At 55.1% G+C, this 20,516-nt stretch overlaps 1 protein-coding gene across 1 annotated transcript in view; it reads left to right on the forward strand.

The window, feature by feature from the left end:
- The window catches only part of Adcy5 (adenylate cyclase 5), a 146,548-nt gene extending 126,504 nt beyond the window's left edge, over window positions 1-20,044 (forward strand). Inside the window, exons 13-21 of the mRNA XM_042259244.2 lie at window positions 3,451-3,567; window positions 3,985-4,149; window positions 5,805-5,980; window positions 7,369-7,398; window positions 8,376-8,508; window positions 13,477-13,740; window positions 14,587-14,791; window positions 17,349-17,473; window positions 19,237-20,044. Coding sequence (XP_042115178.1) covers window positions 3,451-3,567; window positions 3,985-4,149; window positions 5,805-5,980; window positions 7,369-7,398; window positions 8,376-8,508; window positions 13,477-13,740; window positions 14,587-14,791; window positions 17,349-17,473; window positions 19,237-19,365 — 1,344 coding nt within the window. The 3' untranslated portion in view covers window positions 19,366-20,044. The remainder of the gene's footprint in view (window positions 1-3,450; window positions 3,568-3,984; window positions 4,150-5,804; window positions 5,981-7,368; window positions 7,399-8,375; window positions 8,509-13,476; window positions 13,741-14,586; window positions 14,792-17,348; window positions 17,474-19,236) is intronic.
- The last annotated feature ends 472 nt before the right edge of the window (window positions 20,045-20,516 follow it).

Consider the following 20,516-nt stretch of genomic DNA (forward strand, 5'->3'; position numbering starts at 1 on the left):
ACAGACGGGTCGGTTGCCTTCCCTGGGCTAGGGTTTCCCTTCTCTGGTTGACCTTCCACGTTGGGCCCAGGTCATCTTCCCATCAGCCACCTGGTGCCGTACACACACATCTAGACTTCTTGGAAGGTTGATTCAGTGCTGGGCACTTTATCTTGTCCCCAGGTCCGTTCTCACTTCTCAGTGCGTCAGCTGCTTTCAGAGCCCCACAGCTCCCAGGATGCCGCCTCAAGTCTGTTTCCTGCTGCCGCCATTATAGAGGGCAAATCAGTTTGTAGCCTTCCCGCCACCCTGGGGATTTCTGCTACTCTTCTTGGAAAAAAAAAAAAAATAGCGGCCCCTCTGCGCTATCACACACTATCTCAGACTCAGAGAATCTCAGCATGGAGGACCCCAAGCAGTGGGAGCCCTGCCACCTTGCTGAGATCAAAATCCCTTCTCTGAACTCTGCATACGATAAGCCAGCAGATCTTGTCACCTCCAGTGACAGCGCACTTACTCACGTGCCCCCTCCCTTCCGTGCCAGCTCCGGCTGCTCCGTCATCGGTGACTCCGTGACTCCGTAGCAGCCTTATTGTCTTAGGGAGCAGCCCAGGCCTGTGCCTGCCAGTGGGGAAGAACGGCAGCTCCCTTTCTCCCGCTCCGATTGTACTGCTTCCACGTGGCACCTCGGTACAGCTTCATGCCGAAGGCTGGCATCTTCCGGCAGGACACAGAGGCCCGCGGGAACACCCAGCTATGATGTTGAGTCTTGTTTAGATTTTTGTCAACATGACACAAGCCAGTTGTCAGGGAAGAAGACGTACAACTGAGAAAATACTTCCTGTAGGCCAATGATTGATGTGGGAGTAGGCAGCTCACCGTGGGCAGTACTGCCCCTGGGCAGGTTGTCCTGGATGGTATAGGAAAGCAGGCCAGGGAAGTGATGGAGAACAAGCCAGGAAGCAGCGCCCCTCCATGGCCTCTGCATCAGTTCCTGCCTCCAGGTTCCTGTCTCTAGTGAGTTCCTGCCCAGACTTCCCTCAGCGACAGACTGAGGTAAAATGAACTAAACCCTTCCTTCCCAGGTTGCTCTTTGTTATGGGGGTTTCAAGGCAATAAAAACCTAACTACAGCCTGGGCCATGTGCAGGGCTTCTGCAGCAGCCCCCAGCCCAACGGTCACTTCTCTGAGGTTCAGGACATGCGGACGGATGGGGCTAGGGGGTGGCAGCAGAAGCGGACGGACTCTCCAGCCTTCCTCATTGCCTGGCAGCTCCACCGCCTTCCCAAACAGAGCCGTCACCCAGGAACCAAGTGTTCTAATGGATGAACCCGTAAGGGACAGTTCTCACCAAACCACACGGAACAGCTTACAGAGCATTTTCAAATGAGCCTCCAGGGCCTCCCTGAGAGACAGCAGTCCCTATTGGCTGATGAGGAAACCAAAGCTCAGAGCAGTTAACAGCGTCCCCAGGATCACACAGCTCCTAAGAGGTGGAACAAGACTTTGAAAAATGAAAGCTATAGGAATATGTCAAGTCACATACCATACAATTTACCTTTATAAAGGTGGATGAACTTGTGATCCACTAGTCTTTGGTGTATTAGTATTAGTATACATTAGTAGTGTATGCACCTACTGGTACTGATTCTAGAACGTTGTCATCATTGTAGAAGAAACCTCACATTCATTTCTTCCTTCTGTCCCTCACACCACCGTCCCTAGTAACCACTATCCACTCTGAATTTGCATGCTCCCCATACCACATACAAATGGGTTCACACAATATATTGCCTTTTGAGACTGGCTTCTTTCACTTAGCATAATAGTTTCAAGGTTCCCCTACATCACAGCGCCATCACTTCATTCCGTCTCATGGCTCAGTACATGCACGGTGTGGCTCCAGCGTATTTTATCACTTAGTCATTGGTGGGCATCTGAGTACTTTTCCGTCTCCACCCTAGGATGAGCAATGTTGCCGTGGACTTGGATGTTCAAATGTCTGCTCAAGTCCCCGCTGTCAGTAATTTTGTGTATAAACCCAGGCGTGGAACTGCTGAATATGATTCTGTGCTTAATTTTTAAGAAACCATCGCAGCCCACGCACACAGTGGCGTTGTTGGACCAGTCCAGCAGCAGCGCATGGGCGCCCTGATTTCCCCACATCTTCCTTAGTACTTGTTTTGCTTTCTTGGACGATTTTCTCCACTAAATCTTTTAATTGATGAAATCTAGTTTACCTGGATGTTTTTTTCTTTTCTTTTTTTCAGGGAGGGGGGTGTCAACTTGTGATGTCAACTAAACCAGCCCTCAGTGTTAGGTAACAGATAGGTAGACCTTGTGGCCTGGGACACCCTGTTGACATGTCCGGGGATGCTGAGGACCTGTGAATGGTTAGAGGCATTTGCCTACTTTTCTTAACCAAAAGAATTAAGGTGCCCTGACAGACAGACAGACAGGTAGACAGACAGACAGACAGACAGGTAGACAGACAGACAGACAGGTAGACAGGCATCCTTCAGAGAAGTGGTGTGGCTTGCTCAGGATCCCAGAGGGCAGACAAGCCCAGAGCACAGGCTTCTTGCCTCCTTTCCCATACCCTTCGGCCCCCACCATCCTCTGTCCTTGGGGGTTTCAAGGTCACTTGCACTCTGGGCAGCAGACAGGCCTCCACCAGGACAAGCTGAGGCAGTGGAACTGGAGAAGCCCAGGTCCCCTGCTTCGCTCTGTCAACGTCTTTGTCAGTCTAGGTAGCAGATGAGGAGGATGTGGTATGTGACGCTAGTCGAGTGTCTCGGATTTGGTGACAGGACAGGCCTAGCGGGCCGTCACTGGATTACTGAAAGCACCAGGGGTTTGGGAGCAGACGAATGGCTTGTCTTACTGGGAAGGATATAGGAGGAACTGGTAAGCCAAATGGCAGCTCCATGGAACCTTCAGGCTGAAGAAAATGCTCATTCGATGCCTTCTCCAAGCCTCCACATGCTTTCCCAGTGCCCTCCCTCTTCAAGCCCCCTTCCCTCCTGTTTCCACACCCCTCTGCTCCTCGGAGGGGCCTCTCTGAATCCCCATTCCTTCCAAGAAGCCCTCCAGGAGGGCCTCCCCTCCTCAACCACTCCCTATTCCTCCCTAGTTGGACCCCAAGGCCCAGTCTCCCACCGCAGGTGACAGGCTTTCCTGCCATTTTTGTCTGGTCAGGATAGCATCATTTCCTTTACCTGCCTCTGTCACCTGTGGCTGGGCTCCACTGACAGTCCCCACCCCACCCCCCACCCCAGCCAGCACTGCGGCTCTGATGCTTGTGGTCTGTAGAGGCAGGCAGTAGTATGAGGCTGGAGCTGTGCAGCCCTGGAGGGGCTCAGGAAAGCCCGGAGAGCTGTGTCAGGGGCAGGGTGTGTCCTCTGAGCTCCATGGCTATCTGAAGGGTCCTGACTGAATTATTCTTTGTGTCTTCCTCCCTTCCTGCCCCAGCTCTTCCCCACTCCCCTGCAGACCCTCTCCAGGAAGATTGTGAGGTCCAAGACAAACAGCACCCTGGTCGGAGTCTTCACCATCATCCTGGTGTTCCTCTCGGCCTTTGTCAACATGGTGGGTACCTCCATAGCCTCCAGGTGCCTCCCTAGCTCTGTGGGTTCAAAACCAGTGGGGCCCCATGGCTGATGAGCATAGCCAGGGAGCATTTCCCTGGCAGTTCATGTCCCACTTCAGGCTGGGGTCTAATTTGACGATCATTAGCATCTCACGCAGGCCTGCTGTTCCTCGTTTTCAAACTAGAAGGATCCCAGGGGATGTCTCCAACACAGATTACCAGGCCTCCGCCTTTGGAAGGTGCATGGGTGGGCCATGTCTGTAGCCAGAGCAAGGCTTTCCTTCAGGGGCCTCTTTTGTCCCTGGCGTGTGTACAGCGCTGCTCCTGAGCCAGGGTGGACTGGTCCTATGGGATGGGGCCTCCCTAGCCTGGCTTGCAGGGGCTGACCCGCCTCCATCCCCTCTTCCCCACCCTAGTTCATGTGCAACTCCAAGAACCTGGTGGGCTGCCTGGCGGAGGAGCACAACATCACGGTGAGCCAGATCAACGCGTGTCACGTGATGGAGTCGGCCTTCAACTACAGCCTGGGTGACGAGCAGGGCTTCTGCGGCAGCCCCCAGCCCAACTGCAACTTCCCAGAGGTTCGAGGGACGGGTGTGGGGACGGCAGCAGAGGCAGATGTGCCTGCCCTTCCCCCGCTTTGCCCCAGGGCTCTGGCAAGGTGGTAGCCACGAGGGCGCCCCTCCCAGTGCCGTCCACACCCCGGCAGCCTCCGTGTTAGGAAGGCAGTGTTCCCGGCATAGCGGAGGGCGGGGCCTTCGGCATAGCTGAGGGCGGGGCCTTCGGCATAGCGGAGGGCGGGGCCTTCGGCATAGCGGAGGGCGGGGCCTTCGGCATAGCTGAGGGCGGGGCCTTCGGCATAGCTGAGGGCGGGGCCTTCGGCATAGCTGAGGGCGGGGCCTTCGGCATAGCGGAGGGCGGGGCCTTCCCTCCACAGGACGGGTAGCTGGGACTCCGATACCCAACTATCTGGGCTTCTCTCCCGCCCCCTCCTCTCTAATACTGGTGGTGACTTTAGGCTGCCCCGTCACCCATCTAGTCACCAGGGACCTCCTTCACAGTACCTCAGTTGACTCTTGAAAGCCCGGGGCTGCCCACTGCTAGTCACTACCATCTGGCTGCAGCCCAGAGGCAGAGAGTCATTGTGGAAACAATAAGAGTGGAGAAAACTCAGAAATGATGGTCCCGAATGTCAAGAACCAAGGGCTAGATGTTGAAGTCTGGATCTAGCACCAGGAGATGAAAGATAGACAGGGGGCTGGAGAGATGGCTGAGAGGTTAAGAGCACTGACTGCTCTTCCAGAGGTCCTGAGTTCAATTCCCAGCAATCACATGTCGGCTCACAACCATCCGTAATGAGATCTGGTGCCCTCTTCTGGCCTGCAGTCATACATGCTGTATACATAATAAATAAATCTTGAAAAAAAAAAAAAAAGAAAGATAGATAGACGAGGGCCCCTGAGGGTCAGCTGGCTCGGCCTCTCAGTCAGCAAAGGACGTAGGCTCAAAGACCGGAAGAGAATTTCCAAGGTCAGGACAGGGCCCTGATGGTCTCTCCTGGCAAGCCTGATTGAGAGCCAATGCATGTGGACTGCAGAAGCTTCCAGGTCTTAGGAGGTCTGTCTCACACACGCCCACCGAGAAGTATGGGCAGATTGTGATGGCAAACCACAGTGCTGTATCTGCGGTCCCATGTGCGAACGATCAGGGGAAGTGGGGCAAAGATGGCGCCTGCTGTCATAGCATTAGTTCAGGTGGCCCCTCAGCAGGGTGAGTTCTGAGAGCGCTGGCAGGTTTTAGAACAGCTGACGTCAGAGCTGCAGCTCAGGGTGGGGCCCTTGTCCCCTTGCAGTTGCTGATGCCAGGCACAGCACCATCCGTGTCCGTGGACGGACATATGTGACTGCGAGCATTGCAGATGGGGAAACTGAGGCCTAGGGAGGATGAGTCAGGTCAGCCTGAGCTCGGAGCTATGCCAGTGACCCGCTGGCCTGGTGACAGCTGACCTGCACCACCTTCCTTCCCGGGAGGCCCACGTCCACCTGGAGCCCATCTCCAGCTTCCTAGACAGGCTCTTGACCTTTCCTCTCCCCTGCTTCCACCAGCCAGGACATTCCCAAACAGCGCTCCCCACTCCCAGCCCCACCCCCAGGTCAGGTGAGGGTGGGGAGGGGCCAGGAAGGACCAGAGCAGGCCTGGGGTCTGACCTGCTCTCTCTCCCTCTCTCCCTCCGCAGTACTTCACCTACAGCGTGCTGCTCAGCCTGCTGGCCTGCTCCGTGTTCCTGCAGGTCAGCTGCATCGGGAAGCTGGTGCTCATGTTGGCCATCGAGTTCATCTATGTGCTCATCGTTGAGGTGCCCGGCGTGACGCTCTTTGACAACGCTGACCTTCTGGTCACCGCCAATGCCATGTACGCTGCCGCCGCGCCTTCTTTGCGCCTCGGCTGGCTCTGGGGAGGGGCCAGGGTGGCACCGATGGGAGGAGCCTGGGTCCTGGCAGCACAGGGAACATGCGAGGAAAGGGTCTTCCTTCTGCCCAGGCCTGATTACTGGAGTTAGCAAAGCACGCAGGGTCATGGGGTCTTGTGCTGTCCCTGCCTCCCTTCCTTCCCAGGGGGGCGGGGATGCCACAGGTAACCAAGCCCCACTCCCTCTCTGTCTCTAGTTGGTTAGTCAGCGCTCACCTCAGCCGTGGGGCTGAGGAAGGCAAGGGATTCTTCCGTTCATCTACTCAGCTGTTGTTTTCGTTATTGGGCGCCTGTGATGAGCAGATCCCTGAGCCAGGCAGGGACAGGCAGGGCAGAGCAGGTAACCCAACAGAAATGTCCTTGTCTTGTGACGAGAGCAGCCCATGGGGAAATTGAGCCTGGATGTCAGCTTCAGACAAGGTCTTGTGGTGGCTGTGTGGGCAGGTGACAGGAAGACACTGCCATCAGGAATGGGTGCTTGATGCTGGCTTTGAACGCCTAATCCTCCTGCCTCCGCCTGGCTAGGAGCCAACAGGCCCAGCTTTGGAGCCTGAACATTGGGCTTCTTTTTATTTTCCCCTCCCGACCCCAGCCTCTTCTCTCTCTCTGTTGGTGGCAGGGGTAGAAAGTGGAGGCCTCTGCTGTCCAGCGACCCTGGCTGGACTCTAGGCAGTGAATAAATAATGCAAGCCATGTGTGTCATTTACATTATTTTCAGTAGCAATAATTTAAAAGGCAGAAAAGTATGGTGGCATTTCCTCATGGTGCTGGGGATCACACCTTCTCTGTACCACTGAGCAATGCCTCAGACCAAAAGTGCAATTAATTTTAGTAACAATTCTATATAGCCACTATATCCAGAATACGATCTGTTAAAGATATAATCAGTTGTTACTTATTAGGAAATTCTTTTCCCTTTCCCCCGGTATATTTAGAGTGTATTTACAGGCGCAGCCTCCCTTGATGCGCTCTCCCCTTATTTCAAGGTCTGGTAGCTACCCGTGGCCAGCAGTTGCCCTCTGGGATGGTACAGGTGCAGGGTGCCCCTCCACTCCCATCAGACGGTAGCACAGGGCTGAGACAGACAGACAGACGGACAGACAGGTGGCTGTGGGAGTAGGGAAGACAGGGTCTTAGGGAAGGACCGAGCAGCCTTAGTCGGGGTGAGCAGACGCTGGCTAAGGTGAGCTTTGTGCAAGCCTTACCACTCATGCCTTGCTGCCCTTGGATGAGGAGGGCCTAGGACAACAGAACAGAGCTTTAGGGACACAGCAGAGGCTGGGGGACAGGGGGCCTGGAGACTGAGCAGTCTCCCCAACTTTTCTTCACAGAGACTTCAGCAACAACGGGACTTCCCAGTGGTGAGTGGACCCCCTTTCTGTGATAGGGCCCCAGCCTCCCCTTGGCAAGGAAAATCCATGGGGAATCACCCTTCCCGGGTAGGAGGGGCCTTGTGACAAGGCACAGTGCAGACATAGCCGGAGCAGGCAAGGAGGCCCCTGGTCCAGGGGCAGCCGGGCCTGTAGTCAGCCCCTGGACCATTTTGATTTCCATACTGCAAGGTGCTCTGAAGGCCCCGGGGCACTTTCATCTAGCCTAAGATTATCCCCCCACCACCACCACCAAGGATTGCTTTCAAGCTTTCAGCCTCCACTCAGACGCCCTGAGCTCAATCCTTTAAGTCATAGAGCTGGGGAGGCTGGGGATGGGATCTGCGTCCCTTCGAGTGCGGGCCAAGTGCAGGCTCTGAGGCCGGCCCTGCGTCCAGGAGGGTTGGGCAGGAGTCAGTCCCGGCCGTCAGCGTTGGGACTTTGTGCTGGACGTGGAGCAGCTTTGGGATGAGAGCTTTCTAGGCGCATGCAGCAGATTGACAGGAACACGGCTATTACATTGACAGCCTCCATCCGGGGAGGCCTGCTCTATGCGAGGTGCCCCCTGGAGCACACTGTACGGTATCTTTCTCCTTACCAAAGTCTGGAGATGGGGGCGCCACCCCATTTTACAGATGAGGATAAGATCACAGGGTTGGCGTGCCCAGAGACAGGGTGATTCGGCTGCCCTTGACTCCTCCGCCCTACTGCTGCTGCTTTGTAGGGGAGCTGAGTTCACTACTCAAGGGGATCAGAGGGGCTCACCCAGTGGCAAGAATATAAGGCACCAGGGCAGGAGGAACCACTGCCCCCACTGCCGGAAGGCTTCCCGAAGGAGGTGCCTCAGGCAGCTTGCATGGGAGGGGAAGGGCAGGGGAGCTGTAGGGAGGGAGGAAGAGGGCTGAGCAGTCCTCGGAGCCTGCTGAAGTAACAGCGCAAGCTCAAGCCTGCTTACCTCTCCTTGGCAGTCCTGAGCACGCGACCAAGGTGGCGCTGAAGGTGGTGACGCCCATCGTCATCTCGGTCTTCGTGCTGGCTCTGTACCTGCACGCCCAGCAGGTGGAGTCCACCGCGCGCCTGGACTTCCTGTGGAAACTGCAGGTGGGTGGCCCCCGGACTCGAGCTGCATGGGGAGGCAGGAGGCCTCACTGGACTCACGGGAACTTGGTGTCCTCCTGTCGGCTGCCCTGTGCTGGTGGCAGGGTCTGCTCCCTGCTCTCTGGGGGCCAGGAGACGGAGCCCTAAAGCATTCCAGACACACTCACCCGGACAGTGTCCAGATGGGACACTGGGGTCCCAACCACGGTGTCACACTGTCTGTCTGTGTGTGTCGTCGGGCAGAAGTGCCGGCAGATGTGGCGGGCTGAGCTTTGATGGGTAGAGGGGTGGGGCCTGGGGAGAGTCTGGCCAGCTGTGGGTAGGGTGAGCCTGAAGACTTCTCCAGAGGGAATGAGACCGAGGAGTGTCAGAGGTGGTGGTAGGAAGCCCATCTAGGTAGTACAGGCCAGGGTGGTGGGTGATCAGGGACTACAGTGCTGACCCTCGCTGCCTTCCCTGTACCTTCCCCACCCCAGGATGACAGCCAGTGCCTGGCTCGCCAGGTTGCATGCCTCATGCCCAGGGATTGTGTTCGCCGGGAGGGAGGGATACCTAGAGGTCAGACGAGGAGGGGTCTGTTTGCTGGCGACAGCCCTGTGCCTTGTTACCTGATGGGCCGGGAGGACGCCCATCTTAGGGGGGTCAGGGGGAGGTGTCTGTCTAAGAAAGCATGCCAGAGAAAGATGGCTTCCAGGTCGGCTGCCTAGACCTTTGATTCCAGCCTGTCCCATGGCCTAGCCCAAGTCCAGCCTCCACATCTGTCCTGGCTCCTCTCCTATTTCCAGACCTTGGCAGGCTACTTCGGCCTCGCTTCTCTTAATGGCAAGATTCAAGATTGCCGGCTGGGCAGGAGACCCCGCTTTTGGTTGGATGCTGCATGCAGGCGGCCCTCTGGTCGTTCCTTCTGTAGGGTGTACTGCGTGGGATCTGGCTGTCAGGTCCTCGGTCCTCGGTGGAGGTGCCCTGAAGCTGGGGGGACCCAGGAGCATTGCTAACAGTTTTCCCTGGGGGATGCCCCTCCTAAAGCCCTGGCCATCAGTGAGCTGAGACCCCACGCGTCATCCCTCTTCTTTGAGAAAGTCCCCAGAGTTGACCAGCCTCTGTGGGACCGAGGGCGCATGTTCTTCCATCTCTGCTCACACCTCCACCTCTGTCTTCCTCCATGGCTCCCCGGGGTGCCCCTCCCAAGATGGTGGCCACTGTGCACCCTGGCTGTGTCAGAAAGGCTTCAGGCAGAGGTCGCCTGTTGCTCGCCTCTGCTGAATGTCTCAACTCCAGCTGGGGTGACGCCCTAGAGTCCAGGGAGGATGGGAAGCCGCGTTCCTGTGAAGCTGAGGCCTCCCGGCTCCAGCTAGGTCTGACCCTCCCAGGCTGAGAAGCAGTCCCTGTCTCCGCCACAGGAGGAGGGACTGTGTTGGGGAAACGGACAAGACTTGTGTCGCTTTGTCCGGAGGCCCTGGGCTAAGTTAAAGCCACTTGAAGCTTCTAGTCTCCCTTTATCACTCATGTCCTTCCACTCTGTCCCACAGGCCATAGGAACAGGAGATTATCCTTCCCTTTGACGTCCCTCCTGCCACACCCCTAGTGCCCCTTCCGTATTTTCAACTCTGTTTTTGGATTGCTGTGTGTTTGTGTTTTTTTCATACACGCGGACGGATGCAAGTGTATGTGCAGATGCATGGATGCCGGTGAGTGCGTGAGGGCCAGCGAGCCCCGGAGATGCACTTATCTCCACCTGGAGGTGCTAGGATTAAAAACTCGTCCCACCGTGCCTGGCTTTAAAAAACAACCAGTGAAACAAACGACAACCAAAACATGGGCTGTGCGGACCGAACGCAAGCCATTTGTGGTTGCAAGACAAGCACTTGAGGACTGAGCTCTCTCCCCAGCCCTGGGCACGTTTAAAATAATCTCCCATCTACAAAAGTGCTGCAAGAGCTACAGAATGAGGTCCAGCGGTCCCACTCTTGTAGTTCGCGTTTGTACCCCACCCCATACTTTCCGACACGTATCCGTCTGTGTTGGATTCTCCAGTGTCTGTCTTTCTGAGACCAGGCCACGCACTGCCGCCTTCCCCCTCCCTGATGGAACTCACCGTGGAACTCTGGCCACATCATGCTTTGCCAGCTGTCCTGATTCTGCCTGAGCCCTTTCCTGGAGTTCTCTGAGCTCACTCATCAGGTCTCCTGGCTTTTCTCAACTTTGAGTCTTAACCAGTCATAAAGATCTCGTTAGTCCAAGTCCTTGTGCACACGTGGGCCGTGCATTCCTGGAGGAGAGCTGGGAGAGGTGCTGGGCGTAGTCAGTGTCTAGAGCCAGGCAGCTCCGCATTCCTCATCCTACCTATCATGGTGTGGCCCCTATCACCTGCTGGAGTTGCCGTCGTCGGCCACACTTCTCCCCTCTGGGTACCTTTCGATACGAGGTTACGACGGTTTTCTGATCTTCAGAGAATCCTCAGTTTCAGCCTCTGCATCCATTGATTCTTTCCCGTGTCTGCTCACATAGAGATGCCAGTCGGTAGCTTGGTGTGATGGCACATGCCTATAATCCAAGTACTTGGGAGGCAGAGGCAGGAGGATTGCTACCGGCTTGAGAGCAGCCTGGTCTCTATAGCAAGTACCAAATGAGCCAGGGCTCCACATCAGGGTCTGTTCTCAGGCTGCCTCCACCTGCCAAAGAGAGATGTCAGCCGTGATGCTCTGCGTCTGTCCTTTCTTCTTCCTAGGTGGCACTGGACTATAAGGAGTCCCCAGACATTAATCTGCTTCTTCGTTTACTCATCTATATTATCACCGGTTCACAGATCCTTAAGCCCGCTGGTTATGATCTGCCCCCTTGCTAGTTATTTTCATGCTCACATCACTGTAGGTTTGGCTAGCACACATTTCTCCAAGCCGATGGCTGCCACTGGACACATCACCATTCTTTAAGCACTCCTTCCCTCTGGGCACAGCAAACATGTCTCAGCTTTGTGGGTATTTTCCTGGCTTCAGGCCAGGACTCAGTGACCCCCTTCAAGGACTTCTGACTCTTCCTGGTGGAGGATTGTGTTTAGAAACTGAGATCTGAGCACTCAGTGGCTCATCCAGTCCTCTGAGGACACAGCTAGGAAATGTGTATCAGTGGCTATGGAGACAGAGAGCCTCTGCATGCATTTATGCTGATGTGTGCGCACCACTTTAGTTTATAATTTTTAAATCATGAGCTCCTTCCAGAACCCCCCTTCGATCTAGTGCCTCTGGCTTCTTTCAGGCCTCCCTGCTCTGCTTGCCAGCGCTACCCTGGCGGCAAGAAACCTACCTCCCCTTCTCTCTCCTAGTGACGGATCGCTTGGTAGTCATAGCCCCCGGCCCTCATGCTCCCTCTCCTGTCCTTCCCCTCGGTCCCTCTGCTCTTTGTATTCTGCCTCCCCACCTCCACAGTGGTTCCTTTGCTTCCCAGCCCAGGTTCTGAGGCCTATGCACTAGGATGGGGACATCGACTTCAGTGTCCCCTGCTACGTGAGTAGAGTGGCTTGTCCCGGTCACCAGCCTATGTTTGCTTTCCCCTGAAGCTGACCAGTGACAGCAGCCAGCAGCCAGCAACAGAAACAGCCCAGCAGCAGGCCTTGCAGGGAAGAAGAGGCCTTAGTCTCCAACCTTTCACTGCCCTTTGCCTTTGCACCCGGCTGCAGCCCTGGTGGGAGGGCGTGTGCCGAGAACTGGCCCAGAGGCGGGTAGCTTGCTGTTCCTGGGGAGAGACATGGTCAAAGTGCCCATCTCATAGGAACATGAAGTCACCAGGCCAAAGGCTGGGCAGGAGATCGGCGCACACCATTGGACTTACCTGGCAGCTCGGGTTGGCGGGAGTGGGGAATGGACGATGTGCAGAGGTCGCTGGGTCTCAGGGTAGCCCGAGTTCTCCCAACCACAGTTCTAGTGGTTCCAAAAGTCACCCAGCTGTAGAGATGAGATCCTTTTACCTGGGGTTCTCAGGCCTTCTGCTTTGGGACTGACTCCATGCCCTCTGGTTGTAGCCTTGGGAAGGGGTTCTAGATCCTTCTCTTGAACAGCCACTGTCCACAGGGAAGACCAGGACCCAGAGATACAGCCGTGGCCCGGCTGGAGAATCTGGTTGCACTGAAATGTCTTTTTGTATTGGAAAGCCCAGATACACTGGGTGGGTCTTTTAAACATCCCTGACATCGATATTTTCTCTGCCTGCCAGCCCACACAGCCACTCCCAGGAAGGGGACCATTTTGTCTGCCATCAAGGGTGGGGGATACAGCTGACTGCATTCTGTAATCCATATTGCCACTCTGGTCAGGTGGCTCCTTACCACACCCCTCTCTCTCTCTCTGTAACTGCCCCTCTACTTCAGCCTCACGTGGGCCGGCATTACCTTCCTACAAGAGCTCAGCACTGGGAGATGAGTGGCCACAAACTCCATCTGTGCAGACCCAGGCCCCAAACCGGGGGGAACCAAAGTCAGTGAGGTGACGTCCCCTCCCCACCCTAACTGACACCACTCCCCCTGGCCTGCTGGCCTTGGCTGGCTCCAAAACAGGTCTCCTCTAACGGGAAGCAGATATGGGCAGGACCTGGGCCAGGTTCCTGGGGGACCAGTCCGGTAGAGTTGTTCTGGCAAACTGCTTTTCTGATTGCATTTCCTCATCTTGAGAAAATGCAGGGTTAGAGCGTGGTGGTGGGGGCGCTGTGTGGATTTGGATCTCTGCTCTCGGCTGCCGGTTCCGGTCTCGGGGAAGACGTGGGCTTCCTCTCTGCCCCTCTCCTCCACGTGTTTTGTTTGCCAGAGGTGGTGGACCATCGGCCGCTCCTCCCTGTCTCTTCTCATGGTCAGGCACGCCGCTCGGAGAACCCAAGGAAGCAGAGACTGCTGTGAGGGGAGGCAGCTGGCGCTTGCGTGTGGGTACCCTGAGCATGGGTAGAGCCATTTCTGTCCCCGCTCACTGGGTCCTCTGTCCCCAGGCCACTGAGGAGAAGGAGGAGATGGAGGAGCTTCAGGCCTACAACCGGCGCCTGCTGCACAACATTCTGCCCAAGGACGTGGCTGCCCACTTCCTGGCCCGCGAGCGGCGGAATGATGAGCTCTACTACCAGTCCTGCGAGTGTGTGGCCGTCATGTTCGCCTCCATTGCCAACTTCTCCGAATTCTACGTGGAGCTGGAGGCCAACAACGAGGGTGTCGAGTGCCTGCGGCTGCTCAATGAGATCATCGCGGACTTTGATGAGGTGCTTCCAGGGCCCCCCCCCCAACACGTCCCTGCTGTCCCCTTTCTCCATCTGGCAGAGGCTCTGAAGGCAGGGGCCTGGCTGTGTCCCAGGTGCCGTCATGGCTCCTGGCACAAATTACAATGAGACAACTGAGACTTCACACCTTAAGTGTCCTGCCTACGGTCACCGTGTTGACGTGTGGGAGCCGGGGTTTCTGCCCCTCTCCTTGAACTTGAGCCAGTGTGGCCCCAAGGCAGAGATGGCCCAGTATATTTCAAGGGCTTTGAGAGCAGGAGGGGTCTGGGCAAAGGAAGGAGGCAGGCAGGACAACAAGCCATTGCTTCATTTAAACCCTTGCTGAGCACCCAGTATCTACAGGCCAACAGGGAGGCCTCTGTCATGTCAGGAGTAGGGGACAATCCAGGGGGATGAATATGCAGCACTTGAAGGTCTGCTGCCCCAGGGCATTCAAGTGATTAGGTGAAGGTGTCTGTGAGGCTTCCAGCAGCCTGGGAACAGAAAAAGTGACTCACTAAAGTTGGGGAGATTTCCATGGGTAAGGGGCGCATGAGACTCCCTTGTCAAGGGCATGAGACCTGGTAGTGATTAGTGGCCTTGTCCTCCAGGGCTCTTGGTGTGGGTATAGATAGGTAGGCCATAGGTCCTGTCTAGCGGAGCAGTGTGGAGGAGGCCCAGATCTGCCATGGAGCCTCAGGTCCCTCCCTCTGAATTGATGCCCTGGCTGGATAAGGAGGGGACTCGTAAAACCAGGCTTCCGTGGCTCCTTCCCCCTCCCCCTCCTTCCTGTGAACCCCCATGCCCCAGCATGGGAGAATGACTCAGGCCTGCACCCCTTCTGTTTAGATCATCAGTGAGGATCGGTTCAGGCAGCTGGAGAAGATCAAGACCATAGGTAGCACCTACATGGCTGCCTCGGGCCTCAACGACTCCACGTATGACAAGGCCGGCAAGACGCACATCAAGGCTCTCGCGGACTTCGCCATGAGGCTGATGGACCAGATGAAGTACATCAATGAGCACTCCTTCAACAACTTCCAGATGAAGATCGGTGAGGGGGGTAGGGCGTGGGGCACTTGGTGGGCGCTCTCGTGCTCATCACGTATCCATGTCTGTCTAATGGCAGGCGGCCAGTCTTACGCCAGACTTAGTAAACAATGAAAAGCAGTCGAGCCAAATACTCACTGCATGTTCAATACAAAATGTGCATGTTATTTGCATACTGCAAATTTATAAACATATTGAACATATACTCTGCTATCAAAAGTGGAATACTTTATGAAAATAATCAGCTAATACTGACAAAATGGTTTTATTTCAGCTTTTTCTGGCATTTTAGGACAGGAACTCCTGGCAGCCTTCCTACCTCAGCCTCCCAAGTGCTGGGATTATAGATGTGAGCTTCCATCTCTGGCACATTTTAGCCTTTTAAAGCAGCATAGTCTTAAGTATCTCTTGTGTACCAAGTGCATGCCTGGTGCCTGCAGAATCCAGAAGAGGGTGTCAGATCCCCTGGAACTGAAATCACAAATGGCTGTGAACTGCCAAGTGGGTACTGGGAATTGAACTCCCGTTCTCTGGAAGAGCAGCCAGAGAGAGACTCTTAAACCGAGTGGGTAGGTTACTGTTGAGCTCTCGGCGTGAGCCAAGCCACTACTCTGAACGCTGTGTAGCCCACAGAGGCTGGGGCAGGCACTAGGGAGGGTGTGATGTGTTAAGCTTGTGTGTCTTGACTTGACTGCAACCCTGTGTTGGTTTCCAGTACTGAGGATGAAACCCAGGGCCTCACATTTTTCAGACAAATGCTCTCCTGAGTTATACCTTTGGGTTCCCTCTTCAGCAAATGTCTGTGGGATGGCTTTAAGGGAGCTCACTTACTTGTTGTGTGTGTGTGTGTGTGGAGGTGAGAGAACAACTTTCAGGAATCAGTTCTCTCCTTCTGCCATGCAGGTCCGGGAGATGGGACTCAGGTGGGCAGGTGTGGTGGAAAGCCCCGTTCCTGGCTAAGCCCTATCATCGGTCCCAACCATTTTATTCAAGTGTCAACAGTGCAGAGAAAACCCACACCCATCTTTGCACTCACACAGGCCCCCTGCTCCATGCACAAAATGCTCCCAGAACTGCAGCTCTGAGCATGCCACTTGTGGAAGGCACAGCAGCAGTTCATCTTGCAAAGAGAACTTAGGCAGGCAGGCCTTCCTTCTCTTGAGATTTGTAGCGGCGGAAAGCTTTCTAAAGAGCAGATCTTTGTTCTGGTCAAAAGTTTCATGCATTATCAACTCCCTGAGTATGTCTCAAGTCATAAATGATTCAGATGTCAATTTTTTTAAGTAACAGTAATTCACAAAATACTGGCATTTCAATTCTCAAAATTAGCACATTAAACTGAAATATTGCATCACTAAAAACCAATATTGTGATCATTAATGTCCCCAGGAGATATTTTGTTTTGGCCCAAATGTCGGGAATTGGGCTATCCCTGACAGGCTGCTTACTTTGCCTTCTGGGCACAGTGCTTTGTGGATTGAACCTGGCTGCTGAGGGCCAGGCCTCTGCTGTAGCCTACACACAGCCCATGTCTGTGTTAACTGTCCTTGGTTTCATGTAATGTAGCTCCACTCATCCCATCCTCCTTGAGCTCTTTGTATTTTCCTGGTGTGTAGTCTTGTAAATTGTCTCAGCAACTGGACTGGGAATGGAATGACAGACTCTCCCAGCGGGCAGCTAAGCAGACTTAGACGGCCATGCCAGTGAGTTCAGTGTGGTCAGCAAGGTGGTCAAACTAGCATAGAAACAGCATATGGGGTTAGAAAGCCGCATGCGGCATGACGGGACTTGAAGAGAGGCAGGACAGGACAGGGCTAGGAGCAAGGTCTCCAGAACAGCGGTGGTTTAGGAGGGAAGGAGTGAGTTTGCTGTGTTCTTTGAGTTGGTGCTGAAAATATGTCAAGAGGGAAGGTTAAGAAAAGGCATTGGGCAGCTGGAGAGATTGCTCAGTGGTTAGAGAGTACTTCCAAAGCACTCAGCTTTGGTTCCCAGCACCTAAGTCCAATGAACCACCCTTAACTCCAGCTCCAGGGCATTGAGATGCCCTCGTTTAGCCTCTGAAGGCATCCTCATATGCATGTGCCATACACTCAGACACACGAATGTAGTATGTTTAAAAAGAGAAGGTGTTGGAAACTGGGCGGTGGTGGCGCATGCCTTTAATCCCAGCACTCGGGAGGCAGAGTTAGGAAGATCTCTGAGTTCAAATCAGGAAAGGCACCAAAGCTACACAGAGAAACTCTGTCTCAAAAAAACCAAAACCAAAAGAGAGAGAAGGTATTGGGCTATGCTGGGCCCTGAAGAGGGCACACATGGCAATGGACTTGCAAGGGTTGAGGTAAGGACACACACAGTACCAGTGGATTGTGCACAGATCCCTGTTTTCTTGAGCTAACAAGAGTGGATTGTGCAGAGAAGTGCGAGACTAAGGGATTAAGCTTGGCCTCAGGCCAGCAGGGGTCAGGAGCACCTGTGTGTGCCAGGAGATGGATCCTAGCAACGGCAAACAAGGTATATGTGGGACTTAAGCTGATGAGTATGGCTGATTTCTGTCTACACAGGGCTCAACATTGGACCCGTAGTGGCTGGGGTCATTGGGGCTCGCAAGCCTCAGTATGACATCTGGGGCAATACAGTAAATGTGGCCAGCCGTATGGACAGCACTGGGGTGCCTGACCGCATCCAGGTGAGTACAAACTCAGCCAGCACTCACAGAATTCACATGAAGGGCCTCTGTTACCAGGTTTTCACTGCAGGCCACACACAGTTCACAGTTTCTCTTCAGATCCAAGGGTGATGTGGTAGTCAGGGCTGACTCCCAGATTTGGCAAACAGGGACGGCTCAGACCTTCAGTACCTTGGACAGAGGTCTGCCCCACTGTGCTCAGTAGAGGCTTCTTTCTGCACTGGTCTGGGGCTGAGTGCTAATGGGAAGCCTGGGCTTCCCCACCCCAGGTATACAGGAGGAGCATACAGCTGTAGGGGCAGTCACCCAGCCCCCAGGTATACAGGAGGAGCATACAGCTGCAGGACAGTCACCCAGCCCCCAGGTATACAGGAGGAGACAGCTGTAGGGGCAGTCACCCAGCCCCCAGGTATACAGAAGCAGACAGCTGTAGGACAGTCACCCGGCCCCCAGGTACACAGGAGGAGGAGACTGCTGGGCAGTCACCCAGCCCCCAGGTATACAGGAGAAGCATACAGCTGCAGGACAGTCACCCAGCCCCCAGGTACACAGGAGGAGCATACAGCTGCAGGACAGTCACCCAGCCCCCAGGTACACAGGAGGAGGAGACTGCTGGGCAGTCACCCAGCAGGGTTTGCAGTCCCAGGCCTGCTGAGGATGCTGGTGTCTCTACAGTTCCAGCATCCAAGGGGAATTACTTTCTCTTTCTCCATCCTTTGCTAGCTGGTGTCTGTGATCCCTGGGCCTGCAGTCTTTATCCCTCCCTCCCCTTTCCTCAGACTTCTGGTTCTTCTTTTTCCCTTCTGATACAAGGTGTCATGTCCTGTCACATACCTGAAGGTCCTGGTGTGCGGTGGGAAGTCAGCTCCCCTGGCCTGTCCTGACAAGTGCTAAAGGTGCCGTTTCAAAGGCATTTTTGCTGTGTCACACTGCTTCAAGGTCCCCTCATTTGTCTGCCCTGCCCAACTGAATGGTTGGGTGCTGTCCAGGGTGCCAGGCCTTTCCCGACCTCCATGTTGTGCCAAGGAGAGGAGGGACAAAGGCTGTGTGGGTGGAGTGTCTGGCTCCCCACTGGGGCCCAGTGTGACAGTCGGTAACACACCTGAGTCTCGCCATGTGGGTTCACTCAGCAGCTTCATGGCAGCCCAGCCAATGGGAGCTCTGACAACCCTCAGCGTGGCACCCGTGCCCTCCTTGACCCCTCTCACCCACAGGACAATGTAACTGATGAAGCCCCAGTGAGTTTTGTCTGCAGAGCCAAGACAGAGGCAGACCTGGGCTCTGAATGGCACCCAGGCTCTACCGTTGGCTAACTCTACCAACAGGCAGGCATGCACATCCTCGGGCACAGGCATGACAGTTTCCTCTAGAGAGATGAAATGAGACAAGAGGGGGCTCTCTGTTCTGTCGTGGAGCTGTACTCTAGACAAGACCCAAGTCCTGCCCTCAGCTATTGTCTGTTTGTCAAGTTGCTGGGGCCGATGCTGCTCCGGAAGGCAGTGTACGGACCCCAGCCCATGCTTCAAGTAGCACCTTAGGTGGACCACACAAGGTGCTTGTCACAGTGCCCAGCACAGGGAAGTGCTGAGCACAGCTACCACCAGTCTTTGTCTAAGTGTCCCCGAGAGCCCGGGGTGGAGGGCCTCCCCCACTCTCGTGTCAAGCCAGCAGCAGGGCGTGGGCACACAGAGGTGGGTGTGCCCACAGCAGCTCATGGGTAAGGTCACTGACAGCCTGTCTTCTCCCTTCCTGTGCCTCCTTAGGTCACTACAGACATGTACCAGGTGCTGGCCGCCAACACATACCAGCTGGAGTGCCGGGGTGTGGTCAAGGTCAAGGGCAAGGGTGAGATGATGACCTACTTCCTCAATGGAGGGCCTCCCCTCAGTTAGCAGGTGCCGGCTAGAGGTGCCAGCATGCTGGCCTCCGAGGAACGGAACCGCTTCTTTGTGCACCGTGGGCAGATGGGGCCTGTGCTCCGGTCTCACCGCCGTGATGGTAAAATTTCCACTTTGACTCAGAAGCAACTTCTGCCTTTGCTGGTGGGCACGGCCTCTGGCCTGGGCCCAGGGTGCCAGCGTCCTGCGAGCACCAAGCTGACCAAAGATGTTTCCCTTGGCAGAAGATCCCGATAGACTTGAGTTGAGCCTTGAGTCTGACAGCTGCTGCTGCTGCTGCTGCTGCTGCTGCTGCTGCATGATGGAGGCGCCAGCGGAGCCTTCATTGGTGGCGCGGCATGGCACACGGTGGCTGGCTGGCTGGCCTGAGGAGAGGCCTTGGCCATGCTGGGTAGGTAGGCCGGCTCGAAGCTGACCTGGGGGTGTCCAGGGGTCTCTAGGGTCTGCTTTTCCATTGTGGAGAGGCCATGCCCCCGGCGGTGTTTGGGGGGCAGGAATGCAGGAATTGGAGAGGCGTGGCCTGTGCCACCCTTGGCCCACACCTCCGCGCGCGCGCACAGACAGTGCCCTGTAAGGGAAACAGGACTGTTGACAAGGGGGAGGCAAGAGGACACCAAGCAAGGAGTGGTGGCTCTGAGCAAAAGAAAATATTTATTAAATAAAACAAAACAAGTGTTCTGTGCCCTTCTTTAGACTGCGCTAGTTGTATGCGTGTAAGAGACACACAGCGAACGAGGGTGCCCCTGGGGTAGGGAGGCGGGAACCCCAACTTGTCTTTTTGTATTTTATTTTGTATTATTGAAACCTTGGAGATCTAACAGATATACCAAATTCTATATTTTGTAAATTCTCTCTATTAGGAAACAGCTGTACACAGCAGGGCATTTCTGCTCCTCTGTACTGTTCGTATGTCAGTGTGTGTGTGTGTGTGTATGTGTGTGCGCGCTGGTGGACGTGTGCATTCCCGCTGTGGAGCCGTTCCCTGCAGGGTGTGTTCCCATCATTTCAGACTTGGCAGTTTTTGGTTTTCCTAGGCACAGCCAGAGCAGGGGTGTATGTTCTTTTGGGGTACTACACATTTCGGTTAAGGAGAAGATACGGGGACCATGCTAGCCCCTCTTTCTAACCCCCCATCAACACACACC

The sequence above is a fragment of the Peromyscus maniculatus genome, chromosome 12 (assembly GCF_049852395.1).
Source record: "Peromyscus maniculatus bairdii isolate BWxNUB_F1_BW_parent chromosome 12, HU_Pman_BW_mat_3.1, whole genome shotgun sequence".
Classification (NCBI taxonomy): domain Eukaryota; kingdom Metazoa; phylum Chordata; class Mammalia; order Rodentia; family Cricetidae; genus Peromyscus; species Peromyscus maniculatus.